The 14,152-nt window shown below is 45.6% G+C and overlaps 1 protein-coding gene across 4 annotated transcripts; it reads right to left on the minus strand.

Moving 5' to 3' along the window:
• Positions 1–8,628: 8,628 nt before the first annotated feature.
• Positions 8,629–13,791, minus strand: LOC125535919 (putative pectinesterase 66). 4 transcript variants are annotated; one of them, XM_048698988.2, is made up of 6 exons: positions 13,376–13,791; positions 12,401–12,520; positions 11,794–12,135; positions 9,866–10,094; positions 9,128–9,558; positions 8,629–9,029 (listed from the first exon to the last, which is right to left on the minus strand). In XM_048698988.2, the coding sequence occupies exons 3-6, from the start codon at positions 12,003–12,005 to the stop codon at positions 8,876–8,878; spliced, it is 1,026 nt and encodes a 341-aa protein (XP_048554945.1). In that variant the 5' UTR covers positions 12,006–12,135; positions 12,401–12,520; positions 13,376–13,791; the 3' UTR covers positions 8,629–8,875. The 4 variants fall into 4 exon arrangements, with proteins under 4 accessions (XP_048554945.1, XP_087399392.1, XP_048554942.1 ...); XM_087543266.1 differs by having other exon boundaries at positions 12,401–13,791; XM_048698985.2 differs by lacking the exon at positions 12,401–12,520 and having other exon boundaries at positions 13,376–13,790.
• Between the last annotated feature and the right edge of the window lie 361 nt (positions 13,792–14,152).

The raw sequence follows: 14,152 nt of genomic DNA on the forward strand, positions 1-14,152 counted from the left end.
AGATTGGGGTTCGACGTCTAGTGGTCCCCCTATCCACGGTTGGTTTTACAGTGGTCTCGTTGTGTCTTAAAGAGTCCTTGGCTATGCTGACTTGGGGACACTTCGTATGTCATGTGCACTGCCTTGTACATGATGGTGCTGTACGATCGAGCCCATGTGGGCCCCACCACAAAAAGTTCGGACGAAATCTCTATCATATGTTTGTTCCGGCTTATTTTGCAAGCCAATCCTTTGTTTTGTTTTTCAGTTGTGGTGTTTGAGTTGCTTCAATGTCAAGTGTTGATTCCATACCTTTCCTAAGTGGTGTTCTCATATTCCTATGGGAATACTAATCCTTCTCGATCATCGAGTTTGTCATTTCAATTTCTTGTCAACCGGTGTGCTTCTGTTCAAGTGGATCCGATCATTCCTACATTCGCGAGATCAATTCTCAATTCTTTACAACGGTGTTTGTTTCATTCGTCCCAAATTGTCTTTGTTTTCCCACCCTCCCACCATTTTCCCTTCAAGGACTCATATATCTTAATCAAGTATCCATTTTATTCATGTGAAGTCTCTCCATTATTTTCCGTCAATGTTCTTATCCGCTGATTCTCAAGAAGATACTAACGGAGCATCAAGTGTATCATTCTACATTCTTTTCTTCTCTGGTGGATTCAATTCAAGCTTTTGGTGTTGATCATATCCTTTAACTCGTTTCAAATGTTTTCCATGCCGGTGCACCTTATTATCATTCCACTTCTCGCTATTCTTTTGGTCCGGAGTGCTGAAGTTATCTCGAAGATTCGTGTTTCCACTCTTCTTTCATTCAAGCTCTTTCGAGGATGTTATCTCATTCAAGCCATTTAATTCAACCGGTGCAATCTCTCCTTCAAATCATTCAACGGTGCTTTTCTTTTGAGTGGGCCCTAACCCATAGGTCTTTTCCCAGGATCTTACCTGACTCTTCTAATTTTCACCGGAGCTATTCCCAAATCTTTCAAAGTTTGACGTAAGAATGAAATATCATCAGTCATATGTCTTTCTCCAAGATCTTTCAAATTCTTTTCATCGTTGGTTCAACCTTTCTAATTTTCATCCTGAAGTATCTCATCAATTATCATGGTGGTGTTTATCGTCGTCATTCTCGGGTTTTGAAGACCAAAGAAGGGCTCCTCTTAAATTCTTACCCGTTCTTCCAAAGATGCGTGATTCTAGCTTGATGCCATCCTCTCATAATTATTTTCGATTGTGAGAATTCTTTCCAACCATCCGGAGCAAATTCAAGATTCTTTTCAGTTTGATTCTACGAAGGCCATCATTTCGGGTTTACTCATTCTCAGCTTTCAGCTCTCATTCTCCAAATCTTACCGGTGCTTCATTCAAGTATCCTCTAATCAGCTCGTGATCTCTTCGTTCACTTGTATCTAAATTCCCTCAGGTATCATCTTATGTTTTCCAAATTATTCCCGGTGTATTGTGCTTTTGCTATTTTCATGTTCAATTCTTACGGTGGTTTGTTCAAAGATTCCTCTTCCTTCGTTATCATATCAATTCATTCGTTCTTTCAAATCCTACCGGTGGTTCGCAGAAGACCTTTCTCAAGTTTATGCTATATCTCTCTTAATCCTTTTTCAACGAGAATAAGTAGTATGCCAAATCCGTTTGCTCGTCATCAATTTAACTGGTGAAGGATTTGCATAAGGTAATTCTAATTATTGTTTCGTCCAAGTGATTTAATTTCCTTGTTTCCGGAGTGGTTCATCATATCACATTCTCGGTTTGAGATGCTTTATCTTTCTTTCCCAGAGTTCCAAGCTCTCGCAATTATATCACCATGGAGATTCATCTAAATCATCGCAAGGCTTCACCTTGTGTTTTCAACTTCTCTTTCCTTTCATTTGATCATCCTTTTGTTACCGGAGTTCTTCATGGAGGATCTACATGATGGTTCATAAAGGATTTAATTCCTTCTCGAAGTGTTCATCAAGATTCTTTTCAAAGGAGCTCAAGCATTCTTCATCTTGCAATCCGGAGTGCGATTCTTTCTACCGTATCATTGGAGGTCGTATTATGTCATTCTTGATAATTTGAGTTCACGTTTCATGATTCACATGTTGTTAAGAATGAGGTATTTTAAATCCATCAACCTCTTCATTGGAGTTATCTTGTGTCATGTTTCACCTAAAGCCTTCCCTAAGGATTGTTGCTATTTATGGTGCTCATAAATGACCCAAGTTCTTCATTTATCCTCCCAGTGAAATAAGTTTCTCGTCTCCTTGTTCATATCAATCCAATTCTTTTTCCCGTGAGTGGCAGGTTGTCACCTCATAATTTGAGATGTATTCCATAAGACCATATCAAGCTTATTCTTTTCGTTGTTGGTTTTCCAACAACTCTGTGATAACCTTCTTGGAAGGGTGTTTCCCAAGCTCATTTGTGGCAGAAGTTGCCATTTCCTTCTCCACTCTGTTATTCCAATTATCTATCTTCTATTTCTTTCTTCTGGAGGCATTGTGATGTTGCTCTCTTCGACCCATCATCTTGTTTTGTCAAGATCATGTTTCTTTCTTTTTCTTATCCATTTAACTGGAGTGCTGTCCGAATTTGTTCTTCCTTGTTCCTCTTTTCTAACGGAGTGCTTTCAACTTCGTTCATCTCCGTTGTATTCTTTCTTTCCATTTGTTCAACCTCTCAAGGTTCATGGTTTCACTCGTTTGTCAAAGAAGCAACTTAATTTTACCTCTTCTCTTCCTCTTCCTTTTCCCTCCGGTGCCATTCTAGATCTCGGGGCGAGATCCTCTCGTAGTGGTGGAGTGTTGTAACGCCCCGAGACCATTGCGCCAGGTGTCTTCCAGTTATTCGTTGTTGTTGCCTTGTCATTTGCTTGTGTGTCCTGCATTTCATATCATGTCATCATGTGCATCGCATTTGCATACATGTTCGTCTCATGCATCCGAGCATTTTCCCCGTTGTCCGTTTTGCATTCCGGTACTCCTACGTCCTCCAGCGCTCCCTTTTGCCACTTTTCGTGTGCGGGTGTTAAACGTTCTCAGATTGGACCGAGACTTTCCAAGCGGCCTTGGCTCACTATCGGTAGACCGCCTGTCAAGTTTCGTGCCATTTGGACTTCGTTTGATACTCCAACGGTTAACCGTTGAACTGTAAAGGCCTCGTGTGTGTTGCAGCCCAACACCCCTCCAAAATGGCCCAAAACCCATCCAAACCCCCTCCATCCTCTCGGTCGTTCGATCACCATCGCGTGGACAAAAACCGCACCTCATTTGGACTGTCCTAACTCCCTCTACCTATAAATATGTGTGCCTCCCCGAATTTTCGCGCGGATGAAACCCTAGTCTTCTTCATCCTCGCGCCGCCGGACACGTCCGCACCGAGCCGGACATGCCCGCCGCGTCCGGCCACATCACTCTGACCAATCAGGGGCCGACACCTCACCACCGCGCCGCCGTCGTCCTCTCCCCTCGCGCCACGTGGCCGTCGGCTCCTCCCCACCGCACCGCGGCCCACAGAGCCCACGGCCGGCCCGCGTCGGGCCCGCCAGCCCTGCCGCCTCGCGCTCCACCGCGCGCGGCTCGTCGCCTCCGTCGCCGACGCCCGCACACCGCCCGGCCGGCGCCTCCGCCGTGCATCGCCGCCGCCGGCGCCTGCCCCGGCCGCGCCGCCCGGTGTGCTCCGCCGCCCTCTGCCGCCTCCGGTGCCCCGCCGGACCTCCTCTGCCTCCTCGCGCCTCCCCGCGCCGGGATCCGGCCGGATCCGGCGAGATCCAGCCCGGATCCGCCGCGTGCGCTCGTCCCCGGCCCCTTCTCCGTCCATCCTTGTTTCCGCGCCGCCGTTGACTCCGCATGCGTAGCTCCGTTTCGTGCGTGCAATGTATCAAATTGTTCGTCTCGATGTCCTCTTCATTTCATTCCATTGCACCATGCTTGTTTGAGTTCATCTTGATGCCCTAAATGCTGTTTCAAGAGTGCTATAGAATGTTAGTTATTGTTTCTTAACAGATTATGGACATTTGTCATTTTTGCCTTGATTAATGAGTGCTGCATATGATCATGAGCTCTACACGTGTTTTTTATATGCCATGCCATCTTTACAGGGGTGTATGCCTTGTATTTTTGTGATCAATGTGGTGACTATCACAAGCATGTAAAGTAGCTCTCATGATGTTGCTGATTTCAGGGACTTAGATTTCTTCTAAGTCATTTCCCTGCTGTTATTTTAATGCCATGTATTCATGTTGCTACAAAGTGATCCATGCCTCTTTTGAGCATGTTCAGTAAGGATGATTTTGACATATTGTTATGCTATATCCATCCATGTCTTTGTTTGCAATTATGGAGTACCATAGCATGACTCAATCTTGCTCTACTTTTGCTGCAAAATGTTCCTGGCAGATTGTTTACATGTTAATCAATTTTGCCGAGGTTGTTGTAGTTGATCCATGCATGCTATGAGTTTGTTCTTGCCATGGATAGCTACTAGAACATGTCTTCTTGCTGGGTGTATGCTTAGTTTGTCATGCAATGCCTTGTGGTGAGTGCATCGAGCTCGCAAACATGCCTACGTAACTCTGTTTATGCCGTGTCCAGTTTTCTGCTAAGTCTGAATCTGTTAACGAAACTTGCTATGTTTACATGGGTGCCATCATATCTTCTGATCCTTTTTGGCTTATGGTGAGTAAGGGATTTTTGTTATATGCTTTGAGTACTTTCATGCCATGCCTTGCTTTGTCATGATATGTTCCTGTAGCATGTTGTTTTCTTACTCTAAACATTGCCTCCTGATGTTAATTCCTGGCATGTTGTTATTTTCACTAAGTCTGTGAACCTGATATCTTTTGCACTTTTGCCATGCTTGTTTGAACCTGCCATTGTGTGATTTAGCCGTAGCTCAGTGTTCATCTTTTGTCAAGCATCTTGAGTGGATCACTTCCATGTGCTTTGTTGCTATGTTGGAGTGCAGTAGCTTAGTTTCTTGTTGCATTCTAGATGGCATCATGCTGTTAATCGCAGGATCGTGTCATTATTGTTTTGCTTGCCATTTGCAAACCGTGCATCCGATTCCGGTGATCTTTATATCGATTTCGACCGAAATCAACTCATCTTTCAAGCGGTGCACTTGGTTTGCCAAGTTGAGGCCTGGTTCAATATTTTCCTTCCGGGGCTCGCATATGCATTGCATATCACATCCCGCATATCATGCCATGTGTTGCATCCTGTTGCTTGCGCATTGCACCGTGGTTGATTGTTGGTTCCCTTTGCTTGTGTTCTTGCTTTGGGTAGAGCCGGGAGATGAGTACGTGATCGAGGACCCGTTCAGTACGCTTACGAGGATCAAGCTTTCGTCTTCTCGGAGAACTTTGCAGGCAAGATGACCATACCCTCGAAATCACTTCTTTCTTTGCTTGCTAGTTGCTCGCTCTATTGCTATGCCTATGCTGCGATACCTACCACTTCCTATATCATGCCTCCCATATTTCCATGTCAAGCCTCTAACCCACCTTGTCCTAGCAAACCGTTGTTTGGCTATGTTACCGCTTTGCTCAGCCCCTCTTATAGCGTTGTTAGTTGCAGGTGAAGATTGGAGTTTGTTCCATGTTGGAACATGATTATTGTTGGGATATCATAATATATCTTATTTACTTAATGCATCTATATACTTGGTAAAGGGTGGAAGGCTCGGCGTTATGCCTGGTGTTTTGTTCCACTCTTGCCGCCCTAGTTTCCGTCATACCGATGTTATGTTCCTTGATTTTGTGTTCCTTATGCGGTTGGGTTATAATGGGAACCCCTTGACAGTTCGTCTTGAATAAAAATCCACCAGCAAGGCCCAACCTTGGTTTTACCATTTGCTACCTAGCCTTTTTACCTTGGGTTCTGCAGACTCAAGGGTCATCTTTATTTTAACCCCCCGGGCCAGTGCTTCTCTAAGTGTTGGTCCAACCTGAGCGATGTCCGGCACCCCCTGGGCAACCAGGGTCTATGCCAACCCGACGTCTGGCTCATCCAGTGTGCCCTGAGAACGAGATAGGTGCAGCTCCTATCGGGATTTGTCGGCATATCTAGGTGGCTTTGTTGGCCTTGTTTTACCATTGTCAAAATGTCTTGTAACCGGGATTCCGAGTCTGATCGGGTCTTCCTGGGAGAAGGAATATCCTTCGTTGACCGTGAGAGCTTGTGATGGGCTAAGTTGGGACACCCCTGCAGGTTTATGAACTTTCGAAAGTCGTGCCCGCGGTTATGGGCAGATGGGAATTTGTTAATGTCCGGTTGTAGAGAGCTTGACACTTAACTTAACTAAAATGCATCAACCGCGTGTGTAGCCGTGATGGTCTCTTCTCGGCGGAGTCCGGGAAGTGAACACGGTGTTGGACTTATGCTTGAACGTAAGTAGTTTCAGGATCACTTCTTGATCACTTCTAATTTGCGACCGTGCTTTGCTTATCTTCTCGCTCTCATTTGCGTAAGTTAGCCACCATATTTGCTAGTGTTTGCTGCAGCTCCACCTCACCACCTTTTCCCTACCCATAAGCTTAAATAGTCTTGATCGCGAGGGTGCGAGATTGCTGAGTCCCCATGACTCACAGATTACTTCCAAAACCAGTTGCAGGTGCCGATGAAACCGTGCAGGTGACGCAACCGAGCTCAAGGAGGACCTCGATGAAGATCTCGTTCATTGTGTTGTTTTGTTTCAGTTGATCAGTAGTGGAGCCCAGTCGGGGCGATCGGGGATCTTTTGCATTAGGGGTAGTCTTCTTTTATTTTGGTTCCGTAGTCGGACCTTGATTGTATCTGGATGATGTAATGCTTTATTCATGTATTGTGTGAAGTGGCGATTGTAAGCCAACTTTGTACCTCTTTCTCATTCAGTACATGGGATGTGTAAAGTTTATCCCTCTTGCGGCATGCCTACAATGCGGTTATGCCTCTAAGTCGTGCTCCGACAAGTGGGAGTTATAGCCGCATCGTGGGTGTTATAGAGGCCAACTACCCCGCGCCGCCCGACGTATGCGCTCCGTCGCAATGGAGGCTCAGCGCCGGCGGGGTCCCTGTCCCCCCTCTGCCCGTCCCTGAGGCGCCCACATATTTCCATGCCAAGATCGAGCGTGCGCGGGCGTCCCTGACGGCCGCGGAGCGGGCGCTCCCGGAGTACGCCGCTGACAACCACGCGACGTGGGCGGCGTACTTCGAACGCCGGCAGGAGGTGCGGCTCGCCTCTACCAACAACACGCCAGCGTCGCGCGGCCGCAACAACAGCGAGGGCCGCCACCTGTGGTGCGGCGTCCCGGGCCGCACGCTAAACGGCGTCCTCGCGCACTTCGAGGGCGGCAATGACCCGCCGTTCGAGTACCCGACCACTCGAAGCGGCGGCGCGTGGCTGCCGAGGAGGATGATAGGATGGTCATCCTCCTCTTCCTCCTCCTCCTCCCGATCCTCCTCTCACTCCTCCGGCGCGCCGGCGTTTGTCAGCGTCAAGCCAGAGCCGTCCGAGACGCCGCTCGGTAGGTGCACCCGCGGCGCCGGCCTCGTCATCAACGACGGCGGCCGTGGCTCCTCCTCCTCAGCCACTCCTCGCCTGGTCAAGCCGAAGAGGGAGCCAGGGCTGGCGACGGTGAAGCCGGAGCCGGGGCTCGCCGAGGAGGCCGACCAAGAAGAGGCCGCCTTGCAGTGGGCGCGCGAGGACTACGCGCGCATGGAGCTGGACCGCCAGCGCCTCGCCCTGGAGGAGATCGCCGAACGCCGCCGTCGTGAAGCAGCGCGCCGGGGCGAGGGGTCGAGCAGCGGCGCCGGCCGTGTCAAGGAGGAGAAGCAGGAGGACGACGTCGGCGACGACTACACCCTGCCCAGCGCCTACTTCGGCCCGTAGTTTAGGGTTTTTTTCCGTGCATTTTATTCGTGTAAAAAACGTCTAAATTTCGCCGAAATATGTCGTATTTGTTGAAATTTGGCCGAACTGTGGGGACGTCTGGGGGCCGACGGCTGGGGATGTACTCGCCCCCATGCCGAAAAAACCGTCGGCTCGCCCCCAAAAGGCGATTTTCGGCGCGTCTTGGGGGCACAACGGCCGGAGATGCTCTAATTATCCTACCTTTTATCGATTTGTCAAATAATTTAGTTTTCTGTGATAAGCTAACAAGTGCTTACCAAATAAGTGTTCAACAAATAAATTTTTTAAATTTATTTAAGCAGGTAAACCACGGGCCGGATGTTATATTTGGTAAACACTTTTTCACAACAATATTATTACCCAAATGATAAGTGTCACATGTGTGGCATGAAGTAACACCGCCCTGACATTTTTACAGCTAAAATTGACATCAAAAGAACAAAACAAAACTAAACTAAAACTTGCTATCCAAACAGAAAGTTGTCATGCTTCACAACTAAAGTTGACATCCACGGATAAGTAAAGTTGTCATTAAAAAACGGCAGGGCGGAATTGCTTCCTACCACACGTGTGGCACTTATCAAGGTCATATTATTATGGTCGGCTTGGAGTTGACACAAAGAAATATGTATTCATGAGACTGGAGACATCAATAGGAAAAACATCCCTTAAAATGCATGCAAAGTCCATAATTTACGATGATTATTGATACCCTGAATCAATCAAGCAGTATATATAGGGAAATAATTGGTTAGGAGTAAGATTCTCCAAAATACTTCGTGTAAATCAAAGAGGCCCATACATATGAACTTCTTAATAAGGATTGAAATTATCTAAAATTCCTACGAAATTCCCAATTTCTTTGCCTTGTTGGTCAATCCTAAGCCCTTCTTCCCCACTACATTAGATCATGAACCTTGAATATACATCTGAATGTATTTCGCTGCTAGCTATCCCGCCACAACTAAGGGGTTTTTTTGGCGAGCCACAACTAGGGTTGATTAGATAGCCAACCGTCGTCAATGAACCCGATGTCCACGAATCTCTGCACCTCCGCATTGTCCATGTGCTTCTCCCATGGCACTCTTCCTCCGGTGGCGGAACCCGGGCCACTGCATCCGACCTCCGCAAACGTCACTTGTGACCTGCCAAAGAAAGACACCGTGCGTAACGTAAGCATACAAAAACGTCAGCCAAAACAGCACAGAGTATGCGCACCGCCAAACCAGGAGCTGTAACTTACACATGTTGGGTGGAGGTCCACTTAGCCCACCCCTGCGGGACGACGATGCTGGCCATGTTCACCTGGTAGAACACGACGGTGGCCTGCTCGTTCCACGCGCGGCCGAGGTACTGCCGCCCGGAGCCGGTGATGGAACCGCCCTTGAACACGAACGCGGCGCTCTTGTCGGCGGCCCGGCCGTGCGCCGTCACCCACCCGGGCTGCTGGGACGACGCCGCCATATTGGACACGAGGGTGCAGTCCTGGTAGATGGACCTCCCGTAGCCGAAGATGAAGTCCACAGCGCCCTCGACGAGGCAGCGGCGGAAGTAGTGCCGGCCAGCGAGGTCGGAGAGCGTGTCCTGGTACCCGTGGAAGGCGCAGTCGTAGAACGCGCCCTTGTCGCCGTCCATGAGGAACGCAACCGCCGGATTGTTGCCGGTGTACGTGTTCTGCGTTGCATGATGGCGCACGTTAAGAGAACAGTCTTGCTAAGTCTGAGTCGACCGAGTCCTAATGAAGTCTCAGTCGATATTATATTCCTAAGTTTTATATTTGAGATTTGTGCAAAAAAATCAGTTTTTTCTCTCTCTCTTATATGATATGCTATTTAACTAAGACTTAATTAAATTTCAGTTGACTGAGATCTGGCCACACTTTTAATAGCATCATCGAGACAAAAAAAATCATGTGTACTAGTACTACTTGCATTGCGTGTAACGCTAAAGTAGCACCATGTGCGCTGCAAGTGCTTATTACCTTGAAGGTGATGTTGCGGGCGACGAAGTTGTCGGAATGGACTGTGAAGGTGGAGCTGTTGTACGTCTGCGAGATTTCCGCGAGGTTGCCACGCAGGCGGCCCGTGATAGGGGCGATGCCGGGCGCGTCGGCGCCGTCAACATGTGAGTCGAAGTTGATGTCCGTTGACGAGGAGCCGTCACCTTCGAGCAAGATGAAGCCCTTCTCACTTGGGATTATCACCTTCTCTCTGCATGGACGCACAAACGTGGGTAGGTATCAAAAATCTAACGTGAGATCCACTAGTGTTTCTTAACCGAAATATAACTGTTAGCACTGGAACCAAGACAAATAAACACATTAAAATAAAAAAACACTTTTAGATACAACGTTAAGTAGAGTACAAGCTATAGGAAAAGGTATATATAAGCACGTATTGGGTCTAATATAGCATAAGATATGATGCACTGGCAGTGCCCTAAGCGTTAAAGATGTTGAAGCCTCGACTGATATATTACTTAACCCATTCATATTTTGAGTCAAACTCGATCATTATATAACTAACAATATGTAATTTATTTGCTACATTGTATTTGAAAAGAGGACTCCCATAATATAATTTTTTATGGCAAATAGTTTTTATTGTATTAGTTAACTTTATGGTCAAAATTTAACAGTAAATACGAAGGGCCTAAGACTAGCCACAGTGGGAGTAACTTCAGCAGTAACATCGAGTCCAACTCAGCAAATTTGCTTATGTGGCAGTGAGTTAATGAGGAGAGAGGTAGTAGTAGTAACTTAGCTAGTTACTGTAACCTAATAAATGAAGCTATGCATGTTACCACACTTATGTTACTACCCACTATGAAGGTAGTAATATAGTCTAGGAATACGTGTATGTTACTAATGTATGTTACTCTTCATTGTGGCTAGTCTAATAAATCTTGACGTGGGAAGTAATTAATTAGGCCATGCATTGATATACTAATTAATTAGGCCATAGAATTTACTTACTAAAAAGAGATCTTCCATTGAATTCATATCCGCTCGGGTTTATATGGCCAATTGGTTCTCTCTTAAGACAAATATCTTTAATTTAACAAAATATAAAAACTATAACTTTTTAATCAAACTTATAGAAACAAATATCAATAACTATGAAACAAAATCAATACGACAAGATATATTAGTGAATACATGTCCATGAATTATATACTGAGTATTGTAAGTGTTATATTTTGTTGTATAAACTTGGTGAAATTAAACAAGTGCTATTTAAGAGAAGATTTATAAACCTTGTAAACATGAACAATGCTAGTAAATACATATATTGTAGGAAATCACGTGATATGTCAATTTTCTTATAATTTTGGCATAGGATTGAGAAAACTTGGTATATGTTTGGTTTTGGCAGGGAAACACCACCTATCAAATAAACTAGAATGATCATGGAGCATTTGGCATTGCCTGAAACTTGGCAACCAACCAAAAAAATTGTACGATGAGTATCGTCTATCCTCCAAACACTTCATCACACAAATAAGACGGCCTAATCATCAAGCAACCGAAAACAAAACAAAATGGGTTTCAATTAAGTCGACTCTCCGGCCGTGCATTGCTTATCTTCTTCATCTCTCTAGCCCACGCAATATTTCTTTTTCTTCCTCCCTCCACATCCGCCCTCCAACCCAAGACTAATATAAGATCAAAAAACAAAAAGCAAGACTAACATCCTAACGCCTCTACTCGCGGCAGACTGCCTCGTCTCTGGCGTGCCATCGCCGACGATGCCGCAGCCGGTCGCGGCGCCCCCGTCTCGGACACGGGGCTGCGCTGCTTCTCAGCGTGAATTGACTGACCAAAATTGATTTTCGGTTGCCTGTGATTTAGCAAATGCGCACAATAAACGATATTAGTATTAGCAGTGCTACACTAGTACTTGCACGAACCTGTAGCTCCCTTGCTTGACGTAGATCTTGACCCACTGGCTGTTGCCGTCCGGCACGGCGTCCAGCGCCGACTGCACCGTCGTGTAGTCCCCTCCTCCGCGCTGGTCCACGGTGATGGTCCGGGCCACCTGCACCGAAGCGAGGCTCGACGCCGGCCACCGGAGCAGCAGGAGCACACCGACGACGAGGAGGAGGCAGAACGGCGCCCGCATTTCTTGTAATGCAGTGATTCTGGTGGCGAGAAGACGCCGAGCAATAGCAGTGAGGTGTGGCGATGGATCGATCGAAAGGCGCCGCGCGCGCTTCGAGCTCACAGATATAAATGTATGATCAGCTGATTGCCTGCGGGGATTCTCAACAGGATCAATCGGTTTATATCTTGCGTATATGTGCATGTTCATAAATTGGAGATACATATCACAGATATATCGAATTAATGGAACAAATATTTCCATTGTAATGTAATATTTTATTTCTTTGTCAAATCTTTTTTATTATTTGCTTATTTATTTGTCAAATCTTTTATTTATTTATTTGTCAAATCTGAAGCGATCAATTAGTACACTTCAAACGATAATCAGTCATAGTGTCATGGTCGGTAATTTACCTTAATTAATTTCCTTTCATTGGTTAGTCTCGTTCCCGTCCGACACGTGCATTCCTTTCCAGGCCCACAGTGAGATGTGCCACCCTTTCAGAATTTTTGGATTTTGTTGCTTCGAATCCACTGTTAATGGGGTGTGTGGGTACACCCGGAAAGGTGTGGCAACTCAGAGGTGTACTACACCCGGATAAACAGTAAATTAAAAGAAACATCCAAAAATTCTGAGACTTTGTGGCATGGAAAGATGATAAAATGTTTTAGGTTTTTGTAAAATTTCGTCCACAAATAACATTTGAGAAGCTCTCAACAAAAAAAATAAAACCATTGCACAAAACTTTGAGGACTGATTGTTTTATTTTTTTTGTGAGGGCTCCTTGGATATTATTTGTCGATGATATTTTGCTATCATGTTTCATGCCACAAAATTCCAGAATTTTGGAAGTTTTTCCTAATGTTTTCGTATTTTCTGTTCATGGGGTGTGTGGGTACTCTCCCTTCTCCTACAAGTTTACTCCAATACTGGCCATACTGACTAAGAAGAAATTAGAAAACAGAGCATTAACTGTTGCTTCGACATAATTTAATTAACTTCCAACCGATCCCACTAGCATTGGAGTTGCCAGCCCAACAAGAACCAACAACTTCCAACTCATGTGCAACTAGAAGAGCATGCGATTCCAAAACAAAACAAAACAAAAACATTTCTTTTTAGAGAAATTTTGCATACCATTAAACAAATGTCAAATTACAACACGAAATCGTGAAAATCACGAGAAAGAAAGAGAAAAGACGCATGCCCAAGAACATATTCAAGAAAACTTCATTGAACAAAAAAAGTTGTGTAAGCTTTCGACCACGATTGACCCCGCAAAAAATTAATCCTCTAAATTGACCGCAGACACAAAGCTTCTCAACTCATATTTATTAAAACAAATCAGACAAGATTGGGGTTCAATTGAACATAGGATATCACTTTACCTCTTTCTTCATCGACGCATTTTCAACAAGTTTAGGCTTAGATTTCACCAGCTCCAGTCGGCAGCCTACCGCACCGCTTGGCATGAGCGATTAGCTATCTTACAAACTAAAGAAGCTGGCATCGTACCCTACCGCTCGGCATGAGCGATTAGCTATCCTACAAACTGAAAAGGCGACAACCCACCTTACTTTGCATGCATGCATCGGGCTTGTTTCCGTGCATCACAAGTAGTGGGAAGGGCCATGGCAACATGAAAGGAGTGTCGCACCAGCAACTACACCTTAGAGAAAGGCAGAAGGTGACAGGACAATTGACATCGACTAGCTCTTTATGAGTCACGCTACATATCGAAAGCAAAGGTGGGTCGGTTGTGATCACGGGAGGATTGGGTTGCAATGTGGGAAGAAAATTAAGGAAGTAGATTTGTAGCTAGTCAAGCCTGTAGGTGTGGCATTTCTGAGCTCTTTATGGGCTAGAGGTGAGAGGGAGAACAATATAAATGTGATATAGAACAATCGAGAAAGAGATAAAATTGTAAAGTGGACCCACACACGTGCAAAAAAAGGGGGACACGGACGACAAAGCGTGATTGAGACTCGCCTACATCGATCGACGGTTGTTTACTACTTATTCATTTTGTTCATTTAATTAAGCTTATTAGCTATATTGGTTGGCAGACCTATCGCCAATCACGGTCAAGCTAAATCCTTTATATCATCAAAAGATAAAATAACCTATTCAAATCCATTTTATTCTCTCCAAAAAACTATTGATTT

Source organism: Triticum urartu, chromosome 2A, assembly GCF_056163025.1.
Source record: "Triticum urartu cultivar PI428250 chromosome 2A, HENAU_Tu73, whole genome shotgun sequence".
In the NCBI taxonomy this organism is placed as follows: domain Eukaryota; kingdom Viridiplantae; phylum Streptophyta; class Magnoliopsida; order Poales; family Poaceae; genus Triticum; species Triticum urartu.